Source organism: Chelonoidis abingdonii, chromosome 6 (genome assembly GCF_003597395.2).
Source record: "Chelonoidis abingdonii isolate Lonesome George chromosome 6, CheloAbing_2.0, whole genome shotgun sequence".
Taxonomy (NCBI): Eukaryota; Metazoa; Chordata; order Testudines; family Testudinidae; genus Chelonoidis; species Chelonoidis abingdonii.
In genome coordinates, this window is record NC_133774.1 from 97,736,875 (window position 1) to 97,763,861 (window position 26,987).

The window sequence follows — 26,987 nt, forward strand, 5'->3', positions numbered from 1 at the left end:
TCCGTGACTTCCAGCAACTTTGTGACACTAGGGGGCCCCACAGCTGACCAACTGCTGCCGGCAGTGGGGGACCCCGCAGCAGCCCAGCATCCGTGAGTGGCGGGGGACTCTCCTGCAGTTGCAGGAGGCAGGACCCCCACAACTGACTGGCTGGTGTCTCCACTGTCGACCCCTGAGCTGCCCAGCAGCTGCTGCTGGCAGGGGTCCCCCCTGCAGTGGCTCAGCTGCCGCAGGCAGCCAGGACACCCCCCCGCAGCTCCCAGCCAGCGGCAGCAGAGGGACCCCAGAACTGCTCAGTAGCCGTGGTGCCCCCCCCAGCTCCCCAGGTGCCACCACCACTGGCAGGGGGCCCCCCCTACAACTGCTTAGCGTCCACAAGCAGCCAGCCCCTCCCCACGGCTCCCAGCTGGTGGCAGCAACAAAGGGAACCCCAGAGCTTTTCAGCGGCTATAGGGGTCCCCCCCAGCTGCTACTGCCACTGGCAGTGCCCCCCTGCAGCTGCTCAGCTGCTGCGAGCAGCTGCCCCCCCCAACCCGCTGCAGTTCCCAGCTACCAGCAGCTGCAGCAGAGTGACCCTGGAGCTGCTTAGTGGCCAGGCAGAGGGCCCCCTCCAGCTCCTCTGCCACCACGGGCAGTGAGAGACACCCCCCCAGCCACTGGGCAATAGGGTCCCTGTCACTCGCAGCTGCTGTAGGGGGAGACAGGATGCTGGACCCTCCTCCTTCCCCATTTTGTCAGAGATGTTTTTAGTAAAAGTCAGGGAAAGGTCAGAGCTTCCAAGATTTTTTTTTTGTTTGTTTATTGCCCGTGACCCAGCCATGACTTTACTAAAAATATTTATGACAAAATCGTAGCCTTAAGTATAGGCAATTGGCATACATTACATGAAAGATCATTCTGTGTGTTGCCTGCAGTGTCTCCAGAAAAGAAGCTGTAATCAATTTCTTGCTAATATTTCAAATCCACTTTGTAAGACCCAGTACATCTGTAGTCACATGCACATGTTCTAACCTGCATAGTTCTGTGATTATTAAAGTGTCTTGGCCATTTAAATCTCAGAATGTCTGTAAGTTCTGATACTACAGGAAACTGAGGCCCAGATTAAAGGTATTTAGGCACGTAACTCCCATAATTCTGCCTAAATACCACTGAGGATCTATCTGTGCCTGCCTGTCTTGATAAAGAAAGGTGTCAATTCCATGGGTGAGGGCCTATGCTTTAGGGTAACATTCCTTCTCTTTATTGTTGTGCAGACAGAGGAAAATGTAATCTAATGAGGAGGTTTGCTAGTTTCATGCAAGAATCTGAGTAGAATGATTTCATATGATCTCTCAGTTGTCAGAGGAGAACAAATATATATAATGCTGCATTTATGCCTGGCATACTGTAGCTGCTTCCAATATAAACTCAGCACAGTCAGAAAAGTAGGTGTTACTGGCAGGGAAGAGGGCATGGTTAAGGCAGCTGGGGCATGTGCTGATTCAGTTCATTCCTTTGGCAGCAGTCACCAGCGAGACTGATTTGTCCCTTCCCCTTTCAGCTATGGAGTCCCTGGTGGAAATAGTTACCCACCCCCAGCATAGCCTCTGAGGGAGGCAGCAGTGAAGCATCGCCATATGGTGCAGCAGAGATCCATAGGCCAGCTAGTGTGTATTTGGCCCATAGGGCCTGAGATTTCTCCTTCTGATGTAAATGGGAGTTTTCCAACTGATAGCTGCGAGAGCAGGCTCAAGCCCTTTATTGACAGCTGATGACATGTGACAAGTTACCCTTCATCACCATGTAATCCTAGAAGCAAGTATACTTCTGCTGTCATCCCAGTTTCTAGCACTGTAATCTTTTTACCTTGGGGATTTAGAAAGTTGAAAATAAGATTAGAGATAAGTAGACATCAGAGAGTCACTAGACCAAATTTATTGCTGCCTTTATTTAAAACACATTTCACCGCAGTAGCGCTCTTGCAAATTGTAGGATCATTACTGTACTGTAATACTCAAAGGTTAGCGTAACTCCACTGACTTCAGTTCAGTTACACCAGGGAGGGGCTTGGCTCTTTGATTCTATTCTACCCATTTCCTGATTCCTTGTCTGCTCTAGTTTGTTACTGTGTTGTCTCTCGCTTTTGAGCTGTGCCCACTCCAGCTTTCCAGGTTGATAACTGCCTTTATGCTTCACCTCATTGCTTCCTGCTGTTATCTGGATTTCCTAGGCTGCAATCAAATACTGGACCAGACGCAACAGTCAACAAATAAAAACACTCCCCTGCTTTTTCAGTGATTTCAATCACTGTGGCTTTTCTATTATCCAGACAAAGTGATGAACCACCATTTCTCAGGTTCTGAAAAAGAGATTTTCTCTCTTCCCCAACACAGACAAGAATATTTTGTTTCCTTGCAAGGTACCAAGTGCTGTCAGAGATGGTTACAAAATGAGCATCCAGGAAAAATATACATCTGCATCCCCTTTCAAATTCTCTGCAACATAATATATTGCACCACTTGCTGTCACAATCATATGATCTGTATTATAGTGGCATATGAGTCCATGAAGCAGGGGACCTGATGTTTGATTAGAAGGAAAGAAAATGAATGAACAGAAATAGTTTCCTGGGATCTCTGTATCTTAACTAAGGAGAATATGAAACTGGATTTTAAAACATAGCAAACTGGTGTGCAAATGGCTGGATTTTAATACAAATCTGTAAGCACAAGTATTGGATTCTCTGGTTTCCCACAATACGTCAAATGCCATCATACTCAGATATAGCCACTGAAATGCAGGACTTCAGCTAATTATTTTTTTCTTTCTCTAAGAAGGTTTGAATCTTGGTATCTTCCAGGGGTGCTGACTAGTTTGTTCTGGTCTTAACTTTCAGCTAAACGATTTGGCAGCAGTTCAGCTGTGCCCGTTGGTGAGTTTGACACGGCTTGTAAAAAGTGGGTCATTTTTTCACAAGGCCTATGAGGAAGATTTTTAGAGTTGTACAGGCTTCGGATTTTTCTTTCTTCAAGCCCTGCATCTTCCATTGAGATCAATGGCAATCATTAATGTGTCCCTTAAGTGCAAGTTTAATCTGTTATTTGCTGGAGGATATTTCATAACTAGTTTATTCTGGTTTGTTTTCCTTCATCTTTACCTGTTATGCAGTAGGTGGGGATATTCCTGACTCTTCCAGTAGAGAGAGCCTTTCACCTTCAAATCCGAGCTCAGCGCCTGCAGAACAAAAGCCTGCATGCAAGAGAGCCTTCAACCCTCTGAGGAAGAGATCAAAAAGCGACCCTGTGCTACACGGCTTGCCACCTAGAGGTGATTAATTTGCTATAGCAATACTCATTTTCTTAAGGCTGTATTTGTCAGACTATGCCAGTGCCTTGAATTTGATATAGCAATCTGCCAGATGTTGAATGTATCATATAAAGGCTTTGGGGAGACCACAAGAAAACAAGTATACAAGTTGAGAGCAAACATGTACACACCCTTCCAAAGATGTGTATTAGCACTTTTAGCTTCTACATCTGGTTTTTTTCGTATTTGTAGCTACTAGTAAAAAAGGGGAAAATACTGGGTGTTTTTCCCCTTTCAGTGTATTTATTTTTCACTTAAGTGATAATTGCATCTAATGAGCATGTTCTATCTTACGCACTTTGTTTCACAGAGATGTCAGCAATTTTTGAGCCACCATCTCCTGCCCACTCACTCTTCCCCACCTTATAATCTTAGTGCCCTTTCATTAACAGCATCTACATTCTCACTGATCTCAAGCCCAGGTCCGGATTTCCACTTAGGCGCAATAGGCACGTGCTGAAGATGCTGTGCCTAGGGGCGCATAAGGTATAAATCCAGCCCTGCCCAAACCTAAGGAGACACTACTGTTTCTGTGGACATCTGCTTCAGGATTGGGTGCTCTGGGATGTGCTGGCTACAACTCATTCCCCTTTGCAGGTCTAAAAATCCCCACTAACTACAGCCTCCCAACTTTCAGTCTGGGTTGCTGGAATTCTACCAGGAGCTGCTGATGTGTATTAAATTCTCACAAAATAAATTATGTGTGGGTTTTAATAACTGATGCTTGCTTAGGATAATAAAATAACTTCAATTTCTGTCTGTCTTTAGCATTTAAGGAACCTGTCACTGTGTTGTACTTACCAGTCTATATAGCATTCAGCATATTCTCATCTGATCATTTTTCCCCCCCAGGTTCATGTTTTTCACCTGCATGCATTTTTTCCATTCCATCTTTTTTCCTCCTCCCCTTCTTTCATGGTGCTCCTGAAGCAATGGCATGAAACAGTCATCTATTAATAGCAGATTAGATATGGTGGAAGCAGAGGATGCTCTGTGCTGCACATAAAAGCAGCTTTTAGGCACTTAAAACCATGCCATCAGGAAGCCAGTTTGTAATTGTTTCTATGCAGTGTGGCCTTGAACCACCTGAAAGTGAAATACTCAGCTGCTGCAGAGATGGAGGTCAGCTGGCGCACTAACTAGGGAAGTCACTTCCATTTAGTTTGAGCTCCCTTGATGAGAGGTACTGGAGTTCCTCCTGGAACTGTTATCATCCCTGGCATAATGCTCGCATTACAGAGCTGCTTTATTAACCCAGGGGTGCTTTTCTCATCATCAAAACACAGTAGTAACAATTTTTATTTACACAACATGCCTTGGAATAGATTTTTTTTCCCTGTTAAGTTCTCCCAAAGTCAGTGGGAATGGAATCTTCAGTAAATTAAAAAAACAACAACAGAATGTATGGTTGTTTTTAACAAAAAAATCTGGATGGGTCATAAGCAATCTTCCTGATCAATGATGATTACTACCCACAGAAGAAACCACAGAATGCATTAGAACATGAAAGGTATGATATAGCTTGCAGGAGTATGCAAAATAAACAAAGGAGCTATGAATGTATTGGCATTAGTTGTCTGTCTGGTTATGCCTGGCCTCAGGTTGCCTTCTTTTCCATACATTTGTCAAAATGAACAGCTGCAATGTCTTAGTGGTATCAGAATACAGTGGCAGTGGGGAAAAAATCAGTGGTACTTATGTTAGAAAGGGGAACTACTATTCACAAATTGTGAAAATCACTGTAGTTTAGAAGAGATCATACAGGCCCTGAACAGTACTTAGACCCCATGAAGGACCTTTGGTGTAGAGACTGCAACAGCTTAGTTTAATCTGTGGATTTGTCTGCCTGGTAAATTACTGCACGGCAAATGCACCAGCTTGCTGTGCAGTAACCCACCATGTGGCCCCCTGCTACAGCACAGTGTAAGTGCCAGACTGCGGCTTAGTATACTACAACTTTCACGCCGCTTTAGCAGGGTCCACACTGGTGAGTTACTGTGTGGCAAACTAGTGCACTGTAGATTCACACCTTGGCTTGCTATGCATCTACTCACTGTGCAAACAACCCTTGTCCCATGATTCCTAGGTCGTACAGAGTAGACTTAATGTTATAAGGATTATAGAAGCCCTCTTTCTTTAAAAACAGTTAGAGCTTGTTTCTTGTTGACAGGCACAGTCCATTAACATGCTACTCTTGGGGGCATTCTGCCCCCCAAAATTAAAAATTCTGCTTAGAATATTTTAAAATTCTCAAAAATTCTGCAAATTTTATTTGTCAAAATAACAATACATAATCACCCAGTTTCAATTAATTTATTTCAAAATACCTGTCAGCAAGTATGTCTGTAACAATACAGATGCACACAAAATTTCTCCCAGGTGTAGAGCGTTAAAGAAACCCCTGTGACAACCCAGTTCCTATTTCTCAGCTCCCTTCCCCCCACCCCCAGAGACCACCTCTGGGGCCAGACACCCGCACCTCCTCCCCCCCAGAGCCCACCTGCAGGGCCTCCCCAGCTAATACATCCAAACCCCCCTCCTTCCCAGAGTCCAACTATGGGGATCCCCAAACCAGATACCCNGAGGAACAGCAACAAGTGCGCTCCGGTCCTGTCCCAGCCCTCTGCCCTAGTCCAAGCCCCAGCGTGCCCTGGTCTCATCCCCTGTGCGCCCCGGTCCCGTGCCAGCTTCTGTGCACCCAGTCCAAGCCCCTGTGCGCCCAGGTCCCTTGCCAGCCACCTGTCCCCCCTTCATTCTCCAGAGCCCAAGGATCCATAGGGAGAAAGCCTAATAATCAGTCCCAGGTTGCATAGAGTTTCCTGCGCGCCACCCTCTCCTCTCAGGGCATACTGGGAACTGTAGCTGCCAGAGCGGTAACTAGGAGAGAAAAGAGGGGTCTGCAGCCCTAAGAAGAAAACAGAAGGCCATGACCCACAGGTTGGAGTATGGGCTTGGAGCAGCTACAATGTGGCCCTGATCCCTGTCACCTGGTTGCAGGCCCAGAGATATTTCTTTTTCTTCCCTATGCATGTATAATTTTTCTCTTGCTCTAATGTGCATTCTCTACCTGGAGTAAATTTGACACAAAGCACAAATATGTATTTGAGATGGAGCGGGGAATTGATGCATGTTACCACTGGTACTCGCATGGCAATAATTAAATTTCACTCGTTACCATGATGTCACATTGTGCAATGTATCAGTGCTGAATTACTGTCAGTGCTGACATCTCATTTTGACATTGTTTTTTCAACTGCCCAAGTAAAGTAAATGGGCTTTGATTATTTTGTTTTTGCCTTCAGGTCCAGTACTAAGCTGTGAAGCTGCAACTCAAACTGAATTAAAACCAAAACTGGCTACTGTCATTTTGCGACAAGGTTCGAGAGCAAGAGCTTTGAGAGCAAGACCCCGGTCTTTGGTAGACTACAAGTCATATATAGACACTAAGCTGCTTGTGGCAAGGTTCCTAGAGCAGTCTTCCTGCAGTATGACCCCTGATATACATGAACTGGTGGAAAATATCAAATCTGTTTTAAAGTCAGACGAAGAACACATGGAGGAAGCCATCACCAGCGCCAGCTTCCTGGAGCAGGTAGCTTATTATTGTAGTTGGGATGAACCGGAGACCTAAATATTTCCTCACTTTGTTAATTGGCTTCTCTAGCACACACAACACTGGTACAGTTTACAGCTGCATTCTCTGGATAGCAGCAAGAGTCAGAGTTTGGCCTCCAGCAGGGTTTGCTGGTATGTCACGTTGGTTCTGGGAAAGAATGAGACGCCAAGCAGTGATGTATCTAAAGTACATTTGCAAAACACAGAGCTAACCAAGATTCAGGGGAGGGGAAGTGGAACAAGAAAACATTTCTCAAAATAGTGTGAACACCATGCATACATAAAATTAAGAGGAAGATTAATATTAGCCTCCTCCCCACCCTCAAAAACAGGGCAAAATCCCTTGTGGCAGAAACATGGACTACAAAGAGACATGAGAAATATTATACTTCACACAGAAAAAAGGTTGTAGAAGATTATAAAAGAGTAAATTGCAATTATAATTTATTACCACATCACAAAAAAAAAATAAAAATCCAGTGTGGTATGTGTCCCGAGCTAATTGAATGTAGTGAAGACATAAAAATGTTAATTACTGCCACCATCTAAGAACATAACTAAAATATCTGTTACCTTCACATTTTACAAGTTACTGTAAAATAGTTAAGTCTCTTAGTTTCTATATAATCAGTTGTTTCTAGTGCGAGCTTTCTGCTACACCTTCCTGAAACTTCAGTGGCATTTTTAAAGCCAGTGGGCTAATTCACATTGACTTTATTTGTATTTTACAACTCGGCTGCAAATCACATTATGCAAAAATACATCTGCATTATAAAAAGAAGCGCAGACTCATCCTTATTTCCCCAAGTCCTCTACCAGGGCTGGAACTGTCAGCAGCTTTCCAAAATGATTTGTATTTATCTGTATTACCATAGCCCCTAGGAGTCCGAGTCATGGTCCAGGAACCCACTGTGCTAGGTGCTGTACAAACACAGAACAAAAAGCCACTCCCTGCCCCAAAGAGCTTCTAATCTAAGTGTAAGGCAAGAGACTACAGGTGGATACCGACAGAGGCAGGAGTACAAGGAACAATGAGCCAGTATTGGGCAGTATGGTAAGCAGTGCTTTCTGCACAACAGCTTTACCACTGTCAAGTTTTTTTTATAAGCATCACAGAAAAGGAGAGTTTTAAGGAGGGTGTGGACTCTACTACTCAGCCTTTATCACGGGACCAAAACAGACACCGAGAGAGGGAGACTTGTAAGCAAACCCCCTTACTTTCTAAAGCAGTCACTGCCCTGCTGTCCCAGTTTTAGATAATACAGGGTCTGCCTCTCTGGTGAGCACCCCAAGGTGGTTTGGCCTGGTTCCTCCCTACCAGTCACAGCCCTTCCAAGGCCAGGTATATGTGGCACTCCTTTCTGAGTTCCAGGGCTGTCAGAAACGGCAAAGACCACTGCTGAGCATATACTTCAGCCTCACTGATCCACAGCATAGAAGGCTAACTCCCCCCAGTCTGTGAGAGAAGAGGGCTGCTGCAAGTCTGTGAAACAGAGCTTGTGAGAAACCTAATGGGGTAGCTATCAAATCACCTGCTTCCTCCTCCCCATCCCCCTGAAATTGTGCACATAAATCTGTACTAGTCCAACATCCACAATCAGCACGCTTCATTTTCAGAAGACATGCTGACAAGGCACATGGCGTCATAACGAAATGTCTAGGGCCAAGAAAGGCATAAAACAATCTCCTGACTCCCTGGCTTCTGCCTCAAGACTATCTTTCTTTCCCTCTATCCTTTATTCTCAGGGGAGCAGCTGTGTATTGTAACTTCTAGCAATCAGGTAGAGAATTACTCAAGAAATACATGATATAAAACCCTACCAGAAGTGACCTCTCTCTGTTATTTATTCAGGGAATCTTGAACTAAATACAAAGTAACCTAGAGGAAAAGCAGACAGTGCGGAACATATCTTTATAGTAACAGGATGAGCACCCAGAAATTTTTAGTATAATTTGGTACAATCCACGTATAGACCAGAGACTTTCTCATGAAATGTCTTGGGTACCCTGGAGACACAGAGTGTTAAGGTTGGTGGCTCTACAGCACAAGTGATTCTTTATTAAAATGGTGGGAAAGTCAGTGGTTATAGTTCACATGGGGTTTATGCAGCTCTTTGGTATGCCTGGTTTCTTGCCGTAACCATTTCACGTTGTGTTTTAGAAATTTCCTTAGCTTCATGTTGAAGCTGATATGTGGCTGATGGTTTCACCCTGAGCCATAACTTGGCTCAAGTTCAAGGAAAGGTTTGAGAAACTCAGCAGAAGTAACCAAAATTATGAAACTAGGATGTTTTCTTTACAAAGATTTCTTGCAGCTTTAGTCTTTACATAAGAATGGGTCTTTCAGACCAGATCATCCTTCTCAGAGCTGGTCTGAAAGATAGCTGGTGGTAGAAGTGATAGCTTTTGTAAGAAGGGAAGGCTAGAAATAAAGAAAAGTGGCAAATAATCACTCTTGGACCATTACTGAACATTATCTTGCACTTTGGGTGAGTTAATATCAGGACACCTATGTTTTGAAATTTTTTGGTGGGGAAACCAGGAGTGAAAATGCACTAATCCTGCACACATGCTGTGGGAAGTGGGGCGGAAGATGTTTCCATCCCCATGGCCCAAGCCGCATCAGTGATGGGGCCTATGTATGCTTTTCAGTGTAGTCCCTGCCACATCGTGATATACATTAATGAACTGTCAGCAAGTCTGGCATAGAATCAAAACTGGAAGGGACCTCAAGAGGTCATCTAGTCCAGTCTCCTGCACTCAAGGCAGGACCGAGTATTATCTAGACTGTCCCTGACAGGTCTTTGTCCAACCTGCTCTTAAAAATCCCCAGTGATGGAGATTCCACAACCTCCCTAGGCAAGTGCTTAACCACTCTGACAGTTAGCACATTTTTCCTAATGTCCAACCTAAACCGCCCTTGCTGCAATTTAAACTCATTGCTTATTCTCCTATCCTCAGGGATTAAGAACAACAATTTTTCTCCATCCTCTTTGTAACGACCTTTTATGTCCTTGAAAAGTACACGTGGTTATCTGAGAAATATTAGAGAAAGCTACAGCTTACAGCTTCCTACCACCAGGAAGTTGGGCCAGGGGTGACGTCAGTAGAATATATTTTTAAAAGCAACAACCGAGAAACCAAAAGAAATGAATTTTAACTCGCTTCCATTTCTTTGAAGGTTATGACTCCAGCTCAGCCATCTACATCAAGGACACATACACTCCCATTTAGAAGACACCCAGGGATGCTGCACCTGGAGAGCTGTGGTGATCTGAGTACTTTCACTACATCAAAAAACAAGGTAGCAGAGAGGAGAACCCAGAGACTAGAGCACGAACGGCCCCATAGTCTCATTGGAGTTGTACGGGAAACTGTGCTCTGACTTGGTCTTGTTGCTTATCTGAGTTCCTGGGTGAGACAAACCAACAGGGCTGGAAAATCATCTCTGTCAAGCAGGTTGATAGGAATATCACAAATACATTTTTTCACGCATTTGGAACTCCCCACTGGAGACTCTTTGAGAAAGTTAATTCTAGAAAACTTTTCTCTTTGTTCCCAGCTGGCTTTAAAACAAGGATATCCAGGTGCAATTAGTATATTCCTGGATCATTGTTTTGGTGCACTGTTGTAGTTTTTCAGTTCTTGGAATTGATTAATTCTTGTTACTAAACCACGTTATACAGTGGCTAAAGTTGAATGGCTATACTTTGACTTTTGAGGTAAAATTCATTCATTTTTGTCTTATTGGGGAGTATGGTCAAATTCTTCTCTCATGTCTGTATAAATCTGAAATGAAACCATTGAAGTCAATGGAACTGCTCCTCAGTTGAGTTCAGCTTAGCTATGCCAATTTATACCTGCAGTGATGCACCCACTGGCTTTACTCCATACTAGAGCTGTGCAAACACTGCAGCACAGTATGTACTTTCACAAGTAGCCTCGTGAAAATAGGTTTCACGCTGCCATCTTGAAAAGTCTTTGGGTGTCAGTCATTTAGTCAGGGAATTGAAACACTATCCTGGGCTTTTGGTGACCTCAGCCACAGAGCACAAATAGTGAATCAGCAACAGCAGATACTCAAAGCACAGTGAACAGTTCATGAGCAATCCATGAGCTGAAATACACTTGCATCAAATATTTGTCATTCTGAGTAATGTACAGTCAGTCTGTTGTTTGCAAATAATTCATGAGTGGAAAAAGGCACTAAATGTGTAAAATTGCTGACTACTAATAGTTTGGCAAATTCTATTGAATTTATGTTGGTAACTAAGAACAGAATTTAGCCCCGTTTCTCTATTTTGGAAGGATACAGATCGTGATCCAAAGCCCTCTACAGCCACTGGGAATCTTTCCATTGGCTTTAATGGGCTTTGGATAAGGCTTATTGTTTGTAGCATCAAGGCTATTTATAGCAGCCTACTGCTTCCTGTATTGCAGCAAGATACATGTTGTCCTTTAAGTCAAGTCGGATGATTAAATATTCCTGCTGTTATTGAAATGATAAAGCCTTACTTAGGGTAACTATTAAATCACTTTCCTTGGGAAAAACTAAAAGCTTTACACTGTAAGTGCTAATTAAGCTTGATTAGAAGATGAAAGAGTTGATCCTTGCTTGAAGGAAGAGAAATAGTTAATAAATAAATAAATAAACTGTTTAATTTGTATATCTGGAATCAGTGTTTTTTTTACACAGCTTGTTCATGTTAATGTTGATCTCTAGCTAGAACCTTCTGCTTGGGGAAAGCAGCTGATGCACTCAGGCAGGTCCCTGCATCCATCTGAAGCTCAGAGCAGAATCAGCACCTACCTTCTTAATAATAATCATCAAGCAGTAAAACTGTGCCCTCGATTTTGCTGTGGGAAGATATAGTCATCAATGAGACAAATTGTCCCCACCACACCCCCAACAGCTGTAGCACCAATCAATTATGAGCACCTTGGAAGCAATTAATTATTTAGTGTCAGTCATAATTGTTAGGTCATTAATCACTTAACTTTGCCCCAAGCTGTTCACTTGTAAATGATTAGCATCACTCACTGTGTTTTATAGAGATGTGCATGTCCTGGAGCACCTGGACTTCAGGGGCCATTTCTGATTACCATAAGCATGCCTTCTAGGAGTAAGAAAGACCTTTGACTCATTTTGAATGGAGTATTTTTTTCATAGGCTTTGTTAGATTCCGTACTACAGGGTGACAGGGATGGGTAGTAGGAAAAGAATTGAGGTAATACCACAAATGCAGTTTGACAGAAGTGTGGGCTGCTTTATTCAGCCAAAAGAAAATACAATGTAGTGGTGGCAGTTCACCTCTCATGGTTTATGGCTTCTTTTTTGTGACTTCGTTGACACATAGCCCAGGGTCAGTTCTGCCCTCTTATCCCATTAGGGAGCGGGAGATAGAATGGGAAGTCCTTAACACTGCAGAGTTGGCTGAATGAGAGGGTAAGAGTAGTTGCCTGAAGCGCAGAAATGGAGCCAGGGAGTATCTACAAATCTATCACCCAACCCCCTCTGCATAGGAGTGATGGGAGGAAATAAAATGGAAGCTCCAAGGTGGTTTTTGACCATAGTGCACTGCAAGCTGAGAGGAAGACCCTGTCCCCCTGAATACTGCAGAACCTCACTGCGCCATACTTTTCACAGAGAGCAGAATTTGACCACAGTAAATTCCTGAATGACTTACAAGACCAACTGTCCTATGCAGTGACAGCAAATCCACCTGTGATAGGGCACATGTGCTGTAGCAAAAGCTTTAAGGAAATATGGGCATCAGTCAGTGTCTCTCCCATTTCCCTAACTAAAATATCTTTGTCATGGAGAATAAACAAAGGTTTTCACCTCATCTGCCAAAGAGACATTTATAGCATGATAGCAGTGGAATAAGGGCCTTCTTAGGAGAACAAGACATTGAAAGGTGGAGTTTTGTATGTAACCAGTCTGATGTTCTGGACATAAATGGTTGATGACAAGCAAGTCAAATAGCTTCCAGTCAGTTTTGAGAACACTGCCCCTAGCTGAGTTTTAATTATCTCATAATGTTGCACATGCTCAGAAGAATTAAGCTAGCACTCTACTAGAGAGAGAGAGAGGGATTGTCTCAGATATAATGGCACTTGCTTGCTTGGGGCCAGATTAATCTCATTGCTCTTGTGTACTTGGGGGCTGAATTTGGTTCTCTAGATGCAGATGATAGGATTCCCCACATTAATGTTCCATACAGATTGAAGGTTATAAGGTGTATGTACAAGCTAGTGTCCTGCAAAACTGTCCCTAGGCCTGCAGCAGACTGATCACTCAAGTGTTTTTCAGAAGGTTGGTTAAAGAAGTATATTCTTGTCAGTTTGGGGTGGGGGAGGGGAGGGAGAAGAGCAAAAGCACCTATCTCACAAGCTTTACTAACATGACCTTCCTTTTCCAGTCATCCACGTTGGAATCCAGTGACAGCTGGGAGTCAGATATCCTCTGCTGCCTGTGGGATTGAAGTTGGCAATATCCAGAATTCTCAATAATTTCTACAGCAAATGTAGCTTGAAGGCAGAATGGGAGCCTTTGGGCCATGTGGCAGGAGTAATTTGTCTTGAAATAAAGCTTGTCAGGTTACAGTTCTGATACACCCCTTCCCTGCAGATCAGTCTCTGGCTACAGTGGCTGGTTAATACTTGGTCATCTTTAATAGCAAGGTAGCACTGTGGGTCTCCCTGGACAGGAGTGTCACTGTCAGCCTTACACAGTATCACATGCCACACCATAATGTGTCAGCCATTGAACAAGAGTAAGATTCTAATCCTAATCTCTGGAGTCAGACAACTAACGTCAGTTACCACAGTGTTAAACTGGTGCTGGTGGGAGCAGGGTCTGGCTCTTCTACAGCAGTCAATACAAAGCGGTTTCACATACAAGCCCCTCCCTGGGCTTCAGAGTCTGGGGACTAACATTGACTCAGCTCTTTTTAGCAGTGTAGTATGAGCGCCAGGCAGTAGCACCAGACTTATCACTGTGGGGTTCTGCTTGTTATGTAGAGGTAGCCTGACGCTAATAAAAGATTGCAGCACAACCTGTGGCTGGCCCAAGTCAGTTGACTCAGGCATGTGAAGGAGGATGGTCTCAGAGCCTGGGCTCCAGCCTGAGCCTGTATGTCTACACTGTTGTTTTTAACTCCACAGCCCGAGTCAACTGACCCAGGCTCTGAGACTCACCGCTGCAGGCTTTTTATTGCAGTCTCGATGTTCATTAGGCTATGTCTACATTGCAAGTTGAAGGGTGTTGATGCTGAAGACTGATCTGTCCCCTCAGAGCTAGGGCTCTGGTCCTCCTCTGCCAATCCATTTCCTGGTATGCCTGAAGAGGGGCTTCTGCTGGCTTAGAGAAAGGGTCATAATTCTTCAGGGTTAGCACTCACCTTCCATCACTCCATCCCGTATCTATCTTCCCAACCTCGGTCACGGAAGCAGCTGGGGACAGCAGTTATATCCTACCAGCATAAATACTGTACAACTTTTACCCTGGAGTCAGGTAACAAATAACCCCACAAATCACTAATGCAAAAATACACTTGTAATCTGAGCCCATGGGATTTACAACAAGGGAACGAGGTGTTTTCTAACTGCTGGCACTGGCTTCTGAGAGTCAAGCTGTGGTCTTTCCCCTTTGTGCATTAGCCCTAGTAGTGATGAAGTACAAAGCCCTTAGTGACACCTGTACAACCCCCTTGTTCTCAATGGACTTCCACAGATGGACATGACTGGAATTTAGTGAACAGCTCTTGCTGACACACAAGGAGGAACTGAAGCCTACTCCTATGCTCGCTACAGAGCTAACACACCCTTCAGCAAGCATAGTACAACCACATATTAAAGGTAATTTAGAAAACTAACAACAGTTTCTAGCTCACCAGCTAATAGAAAGAAAAATCAGCTTTTAAAACATTTACTTATTATATCAATTTATTTCTACTTGGCAGCACAATTACTTCAGGGCAGTTAAAAACATTCTTATTTATGAAACTCATCAATAAAATTAATTTGGGACTTACAGAAGAAGCAGTGCAGCTAATAATGAACCAGCCCTTCACTGTAAGCAATCTGTTCAAATCTTGTATTTAGTAGTGCCACTCTGAGTTAAATTCCCAGACCTGAAGACGAGCTCTGTGTAAACTCAAAAGCTTGTCTTTCTCCCAGACAGAAGTTGGGCCAATAAAAAAATGTCACCCACTTTCACAGGTGGACTGACAGAACAACAGTGTTTTATGAAACAGCTGCTGTTTCATTATTTTAAAAAAAAAAAAGAGAGCGAGCATTGAGACCTTTTGGATGTAGTCACTTTGCTCTGGGGAGGAGGTGAGGTAGTGTGTGGGATATTATCATATATTTGCCGAGGGCATAACCCCTTGTGAGGTCTTGACCCAAAATCTGGGAAGGAAAGGGAAGACTTATATGGTCAGGCCCTGGATTGGAGTGGGCAAACTTTTTGGCCTGAGGGCTGCATCGGGTTTCGTAAATTGTATGGCAGGCAGGTTAGGAGAGAGGGTCATTACCCAGCCCCCACCTTCTATCTGTGCCCCCCTGGACTCCTGCCCCATCCACACACACCTGCTCCCTATCCCCCTGATTGCCCCTCCAGCACCCCTACCCCCATTCAATCCTGTTTCCCCCTGACCACTATCCACAGCCCTGCCCCTGACCACCACCCCAAACGCCTCTGCCCTCTATCCAACTCCCCCACTCCCTGTCCCGTTACTGCGCTGCCTGGAGCACCAATGGCTGGCAGTGCTACAGTCACGCAGCCAGGCCATGCTGCCACCACCACTAGGCAGAACAAAGACCAGGTCAGGCCGGGTGCTGCAGCTGCGCTGCCCCAGGAGCTCACAGCCCCACTGTCCAGAGCATTGCACTGGTGGCAGAGCAAGCAAGCTGAGGCTGCAGGCCAGGGATAGCCTCCCGGGCCAGAAGCTTGTGGGCTGGGCAGGACAGGCCCGCGGGCCGTAGTTTGCCCACCCCTGCCCTAGATCCTGATTGCTTTACAGAGTTAAATAGTATTGCTAGAGAACTAAAATAAAAAAGAAAGAGACAAATTGAAAAAATGGCTTGTGTTAAGATCTGAAACAAGCTGATGAGCAGACAAGAAAGTCTTCAGGCAGGTCACTCCAAATGGCAGAAGCTGCACAGGAAAGGGCATCCATCCACCCAGTAAATGAACAAATGAATATTTACTTGTAGCATGAGTCTGTCCATGATGTTCTTTCCAAAAAAAAAAAGTATAATGTACACAATTAAGAACTAAACCCATTAAAGGGCTTGAGCTGAGTCATTCTTCACCATTTGTATGTAGATATATATCCCTGTTTCCATGCACATCATCATGTCCGCCTGGACCAAACAAATTGCCAACTCATGATTTTGTCACGAGTCTCATGATAATTATTGTTTTTCTTAAAGCACCAGCTCCTGGAGTCAAGTGGACATGCTTATTTCAGCTTTCATTCTTAAAGAAAAAGTAAGTTTTAGCCCTCGTGGCTGTAGAGGAAGCTTCAAAGTATGACCCCCCGCAACCCCTAAACACTCAAAAAGCAGACAGTAAATAAACACCAAATCTATCATTTTTACATAATCTCTTGATTTTAAAGCCAATCTCACAATATTTAAACATTTGAGATTGGCAATACTGTAATATGCAACCTACTTTATTATTATTTCCATTAAATGGTGGGGCCCCTTCGCACTACGTGCTATACAGACATAAAAAAGGTAATTCATCATCTCTCAGTTATAGATTTCCAACAAAAGACTCGACACTCCATCGCCAAGTTGATTTTGGTTTAATGTTCCCCTCTAGCAGCATCTATGGTATCCTGTGTCACCTCCATCCCATAAGGCATTAGAACTAATACAGAAATTGGAGCCTGCAATCCTTTCCTTTTTCCTAGATTTGTTTACATGGAGTCTCACGCAGAGCTAAGCCAGCAGGTATTCCATCTACACAACCGTGAACATTCTTAGCACTTACACTATGCTATTTCCCTTCAACTTCCTTTGCAAATATTAGCTAAAAGTGACTCACCTAACCTTGTCCCGGGGTGTTCTGAATTATCCGCATTTTTCAAAATGGGGAAATAAGCACAGAAGTTAAGTGTCTTACCCAAATCTAGAGAGGGAGTCAGTATATGAGCTCAAATTGGATACCAGAAGTTCCTGTTAAACAATCCCATATGCAGAACACTGAAAGATGCCAATCACAATAGTTTAGCTAGACTATGCCAAAGGCCACTGAAGTTAATGGTAAGGAATTGCCAGGACTTTCCCCCTAAATAATCAGTACCACGTCTTTTCCTCAAATCCTTTGACTACATCCCAAATCGCCATAATTTTTTAACTACATTTGCCAGCAGTTTAGTAAGTTCATTTCCTAATTCTGTTTAGCCAGACACCACCTTATCTGCTTTTAATCACATTGATTAGGTTTTAATTCCTATTTCTCCACTAGACCCCCTTTTTCTCCATTTTGGTTGGAAAAGACAGATTTTTTTTTAAAAAGGAAAAACTAAAGACTGCACTTCCCCAGAACAATCAATACATAGTAAAGCCACCAGATAGCAGAAATCCTACTAAAACAGTGGATACAATTTAAGAACTATCAGAGAGAAGAGACTCACTTTTCCAAACTCTCTCTAGCACATTGCTCTGTCCAACATTTATAGATAAATCCTAAAATGGAAGGTCATGAAACTATAAGAATAGGTTTATTGAGGACTGGCCAGATGATGTAGCATGTTAAGAGAAGGTGAAAAAGAGGTGAGCTACAGCTAGAGAGAAAAAAAAGTCAATGGACACTTGAGATAAGAAGGCTGGAGCAGCTGCTTGGTTCTCTCTCTCAGGTTTTGGATGTGACTGTTACTCATTTAACTACCTCTGCAGAAATTCTAAAATACTTATGGATTTCAAGAGTTCCAAACTGTTTAACAGCTAACTTCAATCACACAATTCTGCCCCATTGTTAGATACCAGACTAAATACTAAGTAAAAAGAGATAAATGTTTATCATCTTAGATATTTTGTATGCTAACTTTACTACTGCATATGGGCTTAGAAGAGGAAACAGACAGTGCAGCTGTTGGCATAGAGAAAAACTTCAGGAAGAGATCAGTTGTTTTGTTTTTTTAACTTTTTCCAGGAGAGGGTTATACTTGCACATGCTAAACGTCATTTTATGAGTCTGATCTGAATCTGCCAACGCTGCCCTGCTTTAAACTCTCTCAGTCCAGGCCTTTGTAACCACAGTTAATAGCTCTTTTGAGTTTAAGGAAGCAGCTAATCTCATACACACATTTTTCTTAGGCTACGTCTACACTACCAGCCATATCGGCGGGTTACAATCGATTGCTCGGGGATCGATATATCGCGTCTCATCTAGACGCAATATATCGATCCCCGAGCGAGCTTATATCGATTCCGGAACTCCACCAACCCAAACGGAGTTCCGGAATCGACAGGGGGAGCCGCGGACATCGATCCCGTGCAGCAAGGATGGGTGAGTAATCCGATCTTAGATATTTGACTTCAGCTATGTTATTCACGTAGCTGAAGTTGCGTATCTTAGATTGATTTTTCCTCGTAGTGTAGACCAGCCCTTACAGTCTGGTTGAAGCTACAAATAGGCCTCTCTGTGACCACAAGGGGGCATTTATTAAAGTGGTCAGAACAATTCACTTTTCAGAACTGGAGCTATTCTCAACATCTTTGTTAAATCAAAACGGGGAAGAAAAAAAAAAAAGAACAAAACTGCTATCCCCCTTCCCTGCCTCCCAAATAAAATAAAGTTGCAGTTGGAACAATGGGCATTTGTTTGGGTGAAGGTGTAATTGGATGCTGTATTTACACAGAGAAATATTTCAGCTATTCAAGTCGATATGGCCTCCCCTCCTCCTCCTTCCACCTGAGGGGGGCAGAGAGATCTAGATTGCCCCTTCTCCCCAGATTTTTGCCACGCCGATAGGGAGGAGCAGAAAGCCTCGTCAGCACAGGTCCACCCCTGCACTCCACACATAGGGTGAGAATAAATGCAAAGGAGACCATCTTCTCCTTGGCTTCTCCCCTTAGCTGGGGAGGGAAAGGCATTTGCCTCAGTTCCTTAGATGTGAAGGGGAAGTAACAAAATGCCCTTCCCCCAAGGACTGAAGTGGAAGGAAACATGGAGAGAGAAGGAAAAGAGCAGCAATAAAAGGGATGGGGAGCAACAGAGCAGAGAAGGAAAGAGAAGGAATGTGGAGAAAGGCCAAGGAGGGTACAGCTACGGAGGGAACAGGGAGCATTGGGATGAGAAAGAAGATAGGAACTGGGGAAAAACCGCACACACCTCCGGCGCCATGTGTAACATACCTCACCTGAGGTAGTAACAGCCGTACCTGGCTGTGCGTTAAGGTATCTTAAAAAGAACACAGCTCTTGTATGATGGAGAACTCTGACCTGCTAGTAGCAGCCCTGAAACCTTCTGTGCACCAGGCATGCATGACATGGTCAGAAAGAACTGTAGTCTAATGCAACTGTACACTACAGAAAAGCGTTGGACCCAAGGGAAATAAAGGTTTTTGAATATAGTGAGAAAGTTTCCCCCAGTTACCCTAGGCAGTCAGGAAAAAAGGGCTAACGGAGTGAAGGGCCACTAAGGAGCTAACCGTAGCTACACAAATATTAAAAACAGACCACAAAGAATTGTTCTCTTTAGCCCACACGCTCCTGCAGCATCTTGACTGCAAGATGCATGACCGATGGGAATTGTACCAGCATGTTGGGGTAATCTTGCTGTTTTGATGGACCCCATTTGGGCTTCAGTTAGGGTCTGCTCCTGCCCCACTGAAGTCAGAGTTTGTCTTATTGAGTCCAGTAAGAGCAGGCCCTTATCATGTCATGCCAGATGCCCCTCAGGAGTTCAGGGGAGGGGGGAGTCTCTTAAATCTTCAGGGTGGCCTCTGACCAAGCATAACAGACTACTTCACTTTACTGAGTGAACAGTGACAATCTACTCAGCCCTGGTACAAGACACAAAGAGACAGCCCCTGTCCTGTGAGGATAATGCAAAATGTCAGTACAACTTCCATTTATATTTTATGCCCTGCCACTCCCTAGCTTGGGTTGCTGCTACCTGAACAGCCAGTTGAGCAATGCTGCAGCTAGTGGCCAAAAGGTGAAAGCTGCAGGCTAGGCCATCTATTACAGCCTCTGTTGCACAAGACCAACCTTGCCATAGCACTTTGGAGAGTCCTTGGTGCTACAATAGCCAGATGACATACGGCTCATTCCCTATGTGCATAACAGCATCCTAGCACAATTCAGCTGTACGTGGTAATAACTAATGTGATTAGCACTAGAAAGAGAGAGAACTGAAGTTAAATTCAGAGAGACCAGGGTAATAAAACATGTTTAATAGCTTTAAAACATCCCAGCGTAGGTAAGACAGGAGGAGAACATATGAGAGTTTTTGTGCTGAAGTAGTATATACTCGCTTATTAGCCTGTTCGTTTATAAGCTCACCCCCCAAAGATGGCTAGGTTAAAACAGCAAAAATGTATGACCCTTTCATAAGCCGACCCTGTATTTCAGTGGTTCACAAACTTTGGCTCCTGGCCCATTAGGATAAGCCACTAGCGGGTCTGGATGTTTTGTTTACCTGGTGCATTCACAGGCACGGAGCCTCTCAGCTCCCAGTGGCCGCAGTTTGCCATTCCCAGCCAATGGGAGCTGCAGGACGTAGCACTTCCCACGGCTCCCATTGGCTGGGAACAGTGGCCACAAGAAACTGAGGGGCTCCATGCCTGCAGACACTTCAGGTAAACAAAACAACAATGTATTAGATATTCAATTAAATGATTCCATAGAGTTTAAAATCATCAGATTTTGGCATAGACCCATTTATAAGCTGACCCTCGCTCTTTGATGCGTCACTTTTTTACCAACAATATTCAGCTTATGAACGAGTATATATGGTAAATAGAAAAAAACCTACCCAAAATATTCTTGTTACAACAAAAGATCTTTCACATATCTGTGTTGCAGCTCAGCAAGGGAGGCGGTGTGCTGCAGGAGGTAGTGCATAGGACTGTATGTCAGGGAGTTCCCAGTTCTACTACTAATCCTCTGTGTGACCTTGGGGAAATTGCTTCACCTCTCTCTACTACAATTTCCCCATCTGCAACAAGGTGCTCAGATATATTAGTACAAATCATTCATGCATAGTTTGGTGAAGTCTAAGAAGCAGCATTTTTATAGACACTGGGTTTCACTATTCCAAATGAGGAATTCAGGAGATATGGGTGGTTCCCAGAAAAGGAGTTATATTAGGTTATCAATGAAGCTGATTGAGACAGGGTGTCCACAAAAGACAGAGGAACTGATTTTTTCCATTTGCAGAGTAAAGTATATTCTGGAGGCACAAGAGTTAAGGTTGAATTGAGTTTTACACTTAGAGCACCATTGAAACTCTTTATATCTTTCATACATAACAATGCATCTTCCCTAAGTATACAGCACTTACGGTCTGTGCATTGAGTGAATTTTTTAAGAATTTGCAAGTATAGCTGTTAATGAGTTAAAATGGGCCCTTTTATCTCATATCAGCCTAGGGTAGTGGTTCTAAAACTTTTTTTTTTTTTTTTGAGGACCACTTGAAAATTGCTGAGGTTCTCAGCAGACCGCTTAATGATCTTTCCAAATGTTGTTTGTACCGTTAGCTAACTATCATAAAGCGCTTTGGATAAAAGCACTATATAAAAAAAACCCCAATAATTAAAAATTTTTTGTTCTACAAATAAAAGCGCACAACTCCCAGCTGGGGCTGGGAAGGAGGGGAGTCTCTCCTTCTCTCCCCCACTGGTACAGCCCGAGCTGGGGCTGGGAAGGGTGGGGGGGTTCTTCCTCTCTCTCTCACCGCCACAGCAGCCACAGAGCTGAGGCTGGGAAGGAGTGCTGTCTTTTTCCAGCAGCTGCAGCCCTGGAGCTGGGGAAAGACGCCTCTTTCTCTGGCCACCGCAGCTCTGCAAGTCCCAAATTTCCCCCACCTCCTCTTCTCACCCCACTGCCCCTTCCAACCAATCCCCTCTTCTCCCTCAGGTCACCACCTCACCTTACATGTGCGTCTTCTCCAGGGTCCAGGCACTTAAATAGTGGAGCCACGCCTCCACTAATTAGGTGGGTGGCCCTTCACTCTCTTGTGTGCGGCCGCCCAGGCACGCACCTTAGAGGGAACTATCTGCAGACCATCTGAATGGAGCTCGTGGACCACTGGTGATCAGCAGACCACCGTTTGAGAACCTGTGGTCTAGGGCATTGCCATCTTCCCTAAGGACAGTCCGTGGCCTCAGTTCAGTTGAGAACAAATAAGAAATCATGGCCATTTTGAAAGAGGGCAGTTCTTTTTGAGTTTCTCTGAAATAAGAGATTTTACGTGGAACAAGAAAAATTCTAAAGTGTCTTTAAAAATCAGCATAACGTACTCCGGAACTACGAATACTAATCATACAGTTATTGCAATTGTGTCACTACAACGGAGTCCAGGGCCTTTGGGTGCCTAACTGTGCATTTCTATACCTTACATGTTTAGGTTTCTTTTAAGTTTAACTTTAGCTCTGAATTTCTGGGTTTATAATGCTTCTGTCTGGGATAACGACAGCAGGTATGGAATGTATTTTGCCCTAAATTACTGATATATACTCTCAACCTCAATCCAGTTTTACAATTTTTGCCTTTGAATAAAAGATTTTTTTATATGGGATTGTTGCTGGTGGAAATGGGATTTGGATGGCATGTAGCTATAACAGTAACAACACAAAGGTGCCTGCAAAGGATGTAAAAGGTGCAAGATCCAAGTTTTTCCATCATAAAATTAATGAAAAGAAGATTAGAGAAAGCTACAGAAGTTCCAAAGCATGGCGACAACTCACCTGGTGAGTTTCAGAGCAGCACTGATGGTTGTAAATGCTGGACACTGTAAGGAGGTTTGAATGCAATGGCTCCAGTAGATGGCTCTTGGCTTCAGAATAACAAAAATCTTACTGAAGTAGGATACTCTGTGAAATAAGATCATTTCAATCTGTCCTTCAGTCCATGAGATGTCAATACTCTTACCGGAAACGCTGGTTGTCAGATTGATTGGTTTCTTAGGAAGCACTGTCTTTCTCCAGAAGAGTCAGCAGACAGCTTCATGGATAATCTCTTTATACTTAATCCTATTTGCTACAGAACAATCTTATCAGTAGCCCACTCTGCAGATAACAAAAATTCCTTGGATCCCTCACATGAATGGCTCTCAGTTGCACATAAATGGATGACCTAATAAAGTCACTGGTCTCACCTGAAATCGATGAAGTCTGTATTCTACAGCCCTTGCAGTATCTCAACAGGAATGAGTACTATCTGCAGAGGATGCCTATCCACAAACAAGTTGAGCATCCTGCACTCCTACTTGTGTAAAGTATAAAAGCGAAATGTATTCCTACTGGTGTAAACCGACCTTTTGCAAAACTCATGAGATATCATAGCAGCAAGTTAATGAGGTTTAGGAAGATTAAAGAACACTGTGAGCTTTCAATTTTACAACTTAAAGGAAATGTTCTTTCATTTCCAGTGACAAAATATGTATAATCACAAACCAAAAAAACCTTTATTATGATGGATTTAAGGTTGTAAATATCAATGTTTTTAAAATAGGGAATCTCATTCGAAAGTTGTAATTTGACTAAATATAGCCTGGAAGTATGCCATGAAGCTTAATCTTAGCTCTGCTCTTTTGTCACACCCATCCTCCTTTTACTGGTGGGAGATTACTCTTGTTCCAATTGTCACATAAAAGAAAAGTAAATGTTTCCCCCCTCGCATATGTGAATTATAAAACTATAGGTTTTTGTTATAGGATATAACAGCAGGCTCCCTTCCGTCCTAGATCGGGTACCGTGGTACCTCAGGCGCACCTAGATTATTGCAAGGTATTGGAATGTCTGTCACCTGTGTCGGATATACAGAGTAAAAACTGACTGCTAGTTTGGGTGAGGCTTCTGGCCACGGAAGAGAGGGTGAATAGGATAAAGAGTGGGATCTCCAGTCCATGGAGTAGTGGATGGGGGAAGAAATCTTCTGTGGCCCAAATGTGAGGTGTTGTGGCCTATAACCAATACAGGTAAAGGCAAGGTTGGACTTTCACATTAACATTAGTGAATCAATGTCTGAAGTTGCAAAGTCAATTTTTCTTCTACAATCTCTCTGGTGTATAATACTTTTGCAGATTCAAGTTCTCATTAGAATTTGTTGCACATACAAAGTTCTGTGAAGACTTAGGGCTCGTCTACATTTAAAACGCTACAACGGCACCGATGTGCTGCTGTAGCCCTTCAGTGTAGACCCTACCTGTGCTGACTGGATTCTCCTGTCATCAGCATGGGTAATCCACCTTTCATTGAACTAGTGTTGTTTACACAGGGACTTAGGTCATCTTAACTACACTGCTCAGGAGTGGGGATCAAGCAGTCCCCCTCGAAATATTGAGTCAATATTGGTGATCACATCAGCAAACTCTCAGCCATGCCCAATTTGTTTTTGTTTTTTATTGTTGCAAATCTTACCAACATTAGCGCTCCATTAAATAAAGGAATGTAGCACAGTAAATACATCACAACAAAACAGCTGGCAAAAAAAAAAAATCAATCAAACCACTGGAGCTGCATTACAGACAGAGGGTCAGAGACCTGTGACAAAAAACGTCAGAGGAATTACATTCAATAGATGTGCAGAATCAACATTCCAGGCTCACATATATTTATATATATATTTATATTTATATAGAGAGATTGAGTTTAGTGTTTACAAAGAACAATATTGTTACAAATACAATACTATACTTTCCCCAACGCTTTACAATAATTTCTATTCACCCTCTTTACAGAACAATAGTAAAACTTCATATTTTAAGTACTGTGCTAAATATATACAAGAAATCTCACCCACACTGCCATCTTCATAAATAGATTTCATTTAGAAAATTAAAAAAAAAATCTGCACTCAAGAAATACAAACCAAGCCTTAAATTATAAAGAGATTCAAACAAATAAGTGTGAAACAACCAATAAAAAAAATTAAAGGACATTTCATCCTTAATGTAAACACTGAAAAGATACAATATTGTACTAAACAGTGAAGGGACAGCTTTGCAGGACCTTCACGGAAGAGAAGGAATGTAAAATGGTAGGTTATTCCTTTCAACCCATGGAGAATTTCACTCATCTAAAATACTAACATAAACAGCTGCTCTAACATCTTTTAAACAGCAATGGAAAAAACAACTGACTACGGAGGTGTCAATTCTCCCTTTTGAGTTCACTGTATTTCTGAAACACGCTTTCCCTTTCCAGACTGCACTTGTGGGACTGTTTACATTAGGAGTGCTTACTCTAGCTATCTGTCCCTGTTTAGAAATCATAATACGTCTATTGTAATAGCACAATTCACATTCTCAGTGAGGCCCCAATCCTGCACTCACATGCTTAGTTTATACTCACTCACATGTGCAGTCCCAATGAAGTCAATAGGTTACTCAGGTGTCTAAAGTTAAGCACACATGCGTTTGCAGGATAGGACCCTTAGTTTCTAAGAATCAATCACTGTTACAACCCTATATTCATTTGCATACTGAGGGCTTGATCCATCTTCCATTGAAGTCGATGGAGATTCCTCAGTGGGAGTTGGCTAGAGCCACAAAAGCAGAAAATGAATATGGGAGTTAAAGTTGGGAACCAGCAGTGTGGTAACCATGTCTTCAAGAGTAGCTTTCACTCAGGCAACTTATGGAAAGGCTGAACTGTATATAATCTTCTAAATTATACATGTATATATCATATTTACATACATTACTATACATATGGGAAGTTATGGAAAAAAAAGTGTTCCTATGACCTTCATAAACCAGATGCCTGACAAAATTTCTACTCACAAGTAATTCACAATCTATTTGCATCTGTCTGACGGCAGAGTAAATACTAATCTGGAATAAAACCACCATGCCCTTGTAAAGTTTGTTATTCCAGAGATTGGGATTTGATTACCTAACAACAAGAACTGCTGTACATCAAGTAATTGTACAGTACTCTTACACCAAAACATATTTATTTACTACAACAGCTTACTCACCATTCCACTATCTCCCTCAAATAGTTCCAGTATTTGCTGCCAGTTGAAATAAAAAGTTTATCTTCCTTCTCTCCACTCAGTCCATTGTTTTTGAAGGAAAAATTGGGCCCCTGATCACAGATGGAACTAAGTGACCAGACAAAGGCAGAGTTTTCACAGCTCACTTATTAACGGAAATGTACACACATGTATATCTAAGCCATGAAATCTCTGGAGACAATTCCAAATGTCATCTCAGTCTGCAACCACAGTGCTTATATTGCACAGTCCATCTCTCATTAAATGAGAAACTGATGTTAGTGGCCATCTCTCTCTCTCTCACACACACACACACACACACACACACACACACACACACACACACACAACACACACACACACACACACACACACACACACACACACACACACACACACACACACACACACACACACACACACACTTTTTGTTTTGTCTTGCTCCAGTACTTTCATCACATTAATTCTTTGTGTTGTAATATGATGCAGCAAAAGCTCCTACTTTTGATAAATTTAAAGGCATCTGACGGGTCTAAATTCACAGTTATATATGAGCTTAAACGTGAGTACATAGGACTAATGGAACAGAACTACCTTATATGGAGTAGAGCGGTCTCTCCTTCTGGAGGGAGGAGAGTCACTACTACTATTACGATCTTCTCCCCCTCCCCCCAGCTCCACTCTCCAAAATTTATAGACCACGCAAATCCTTGATATCATGCACCCCACCACAATGTTTCTGAACCCTCCTCTTCATTGAACAAGTACATTAAAACCCTTTAATGTTCTACAAATGGAGAACTGTGGATTAACTTTATATATATATATATATATTTATATGT

The 26,987-nt window shown here is 43.0% G+C and overlaps 1 protein-coding gene across 3 annotated transcripts in view; it reads left to right on the forward strand.

Moving 5' to 3' along the window:
• ENTREP1 (endosomal transmembrane epsin interactor 1) overlaps window positions 1–26,987 on the forward strand; it is a 380,498-nt gene that overhangs the window by 33,370 nt on the left and 320,141 nt on the right. Inside the window, exons 9-11 of one of the 3 annotated variants that reach the window (XR_012656142.1) lie at window positions 3,148–3,306; window positions 6,648–6,937; window positions 10,142–11,123. Coding sequence is in view for 2 of the 3 variants with exons in the window: in XM_032801822.2 (XP_032657713.1) it covers window positions 3,148–3,306; window positions 6,648–6,937; window positions 10,142–10,345 (653 nt within the window). In the remaining variant the exon portion in view is untranslated. Of the gene's footprint in view, window positions 1–3,147; window positions 3,307–6,647; window positions 6,938–10,141; window positions 11,582–26,987 lie in introns of those variants that run through there. The other 2 variants (XM_032801822.2, XM_032801823.2) reach the window with 2 other exon arrangements.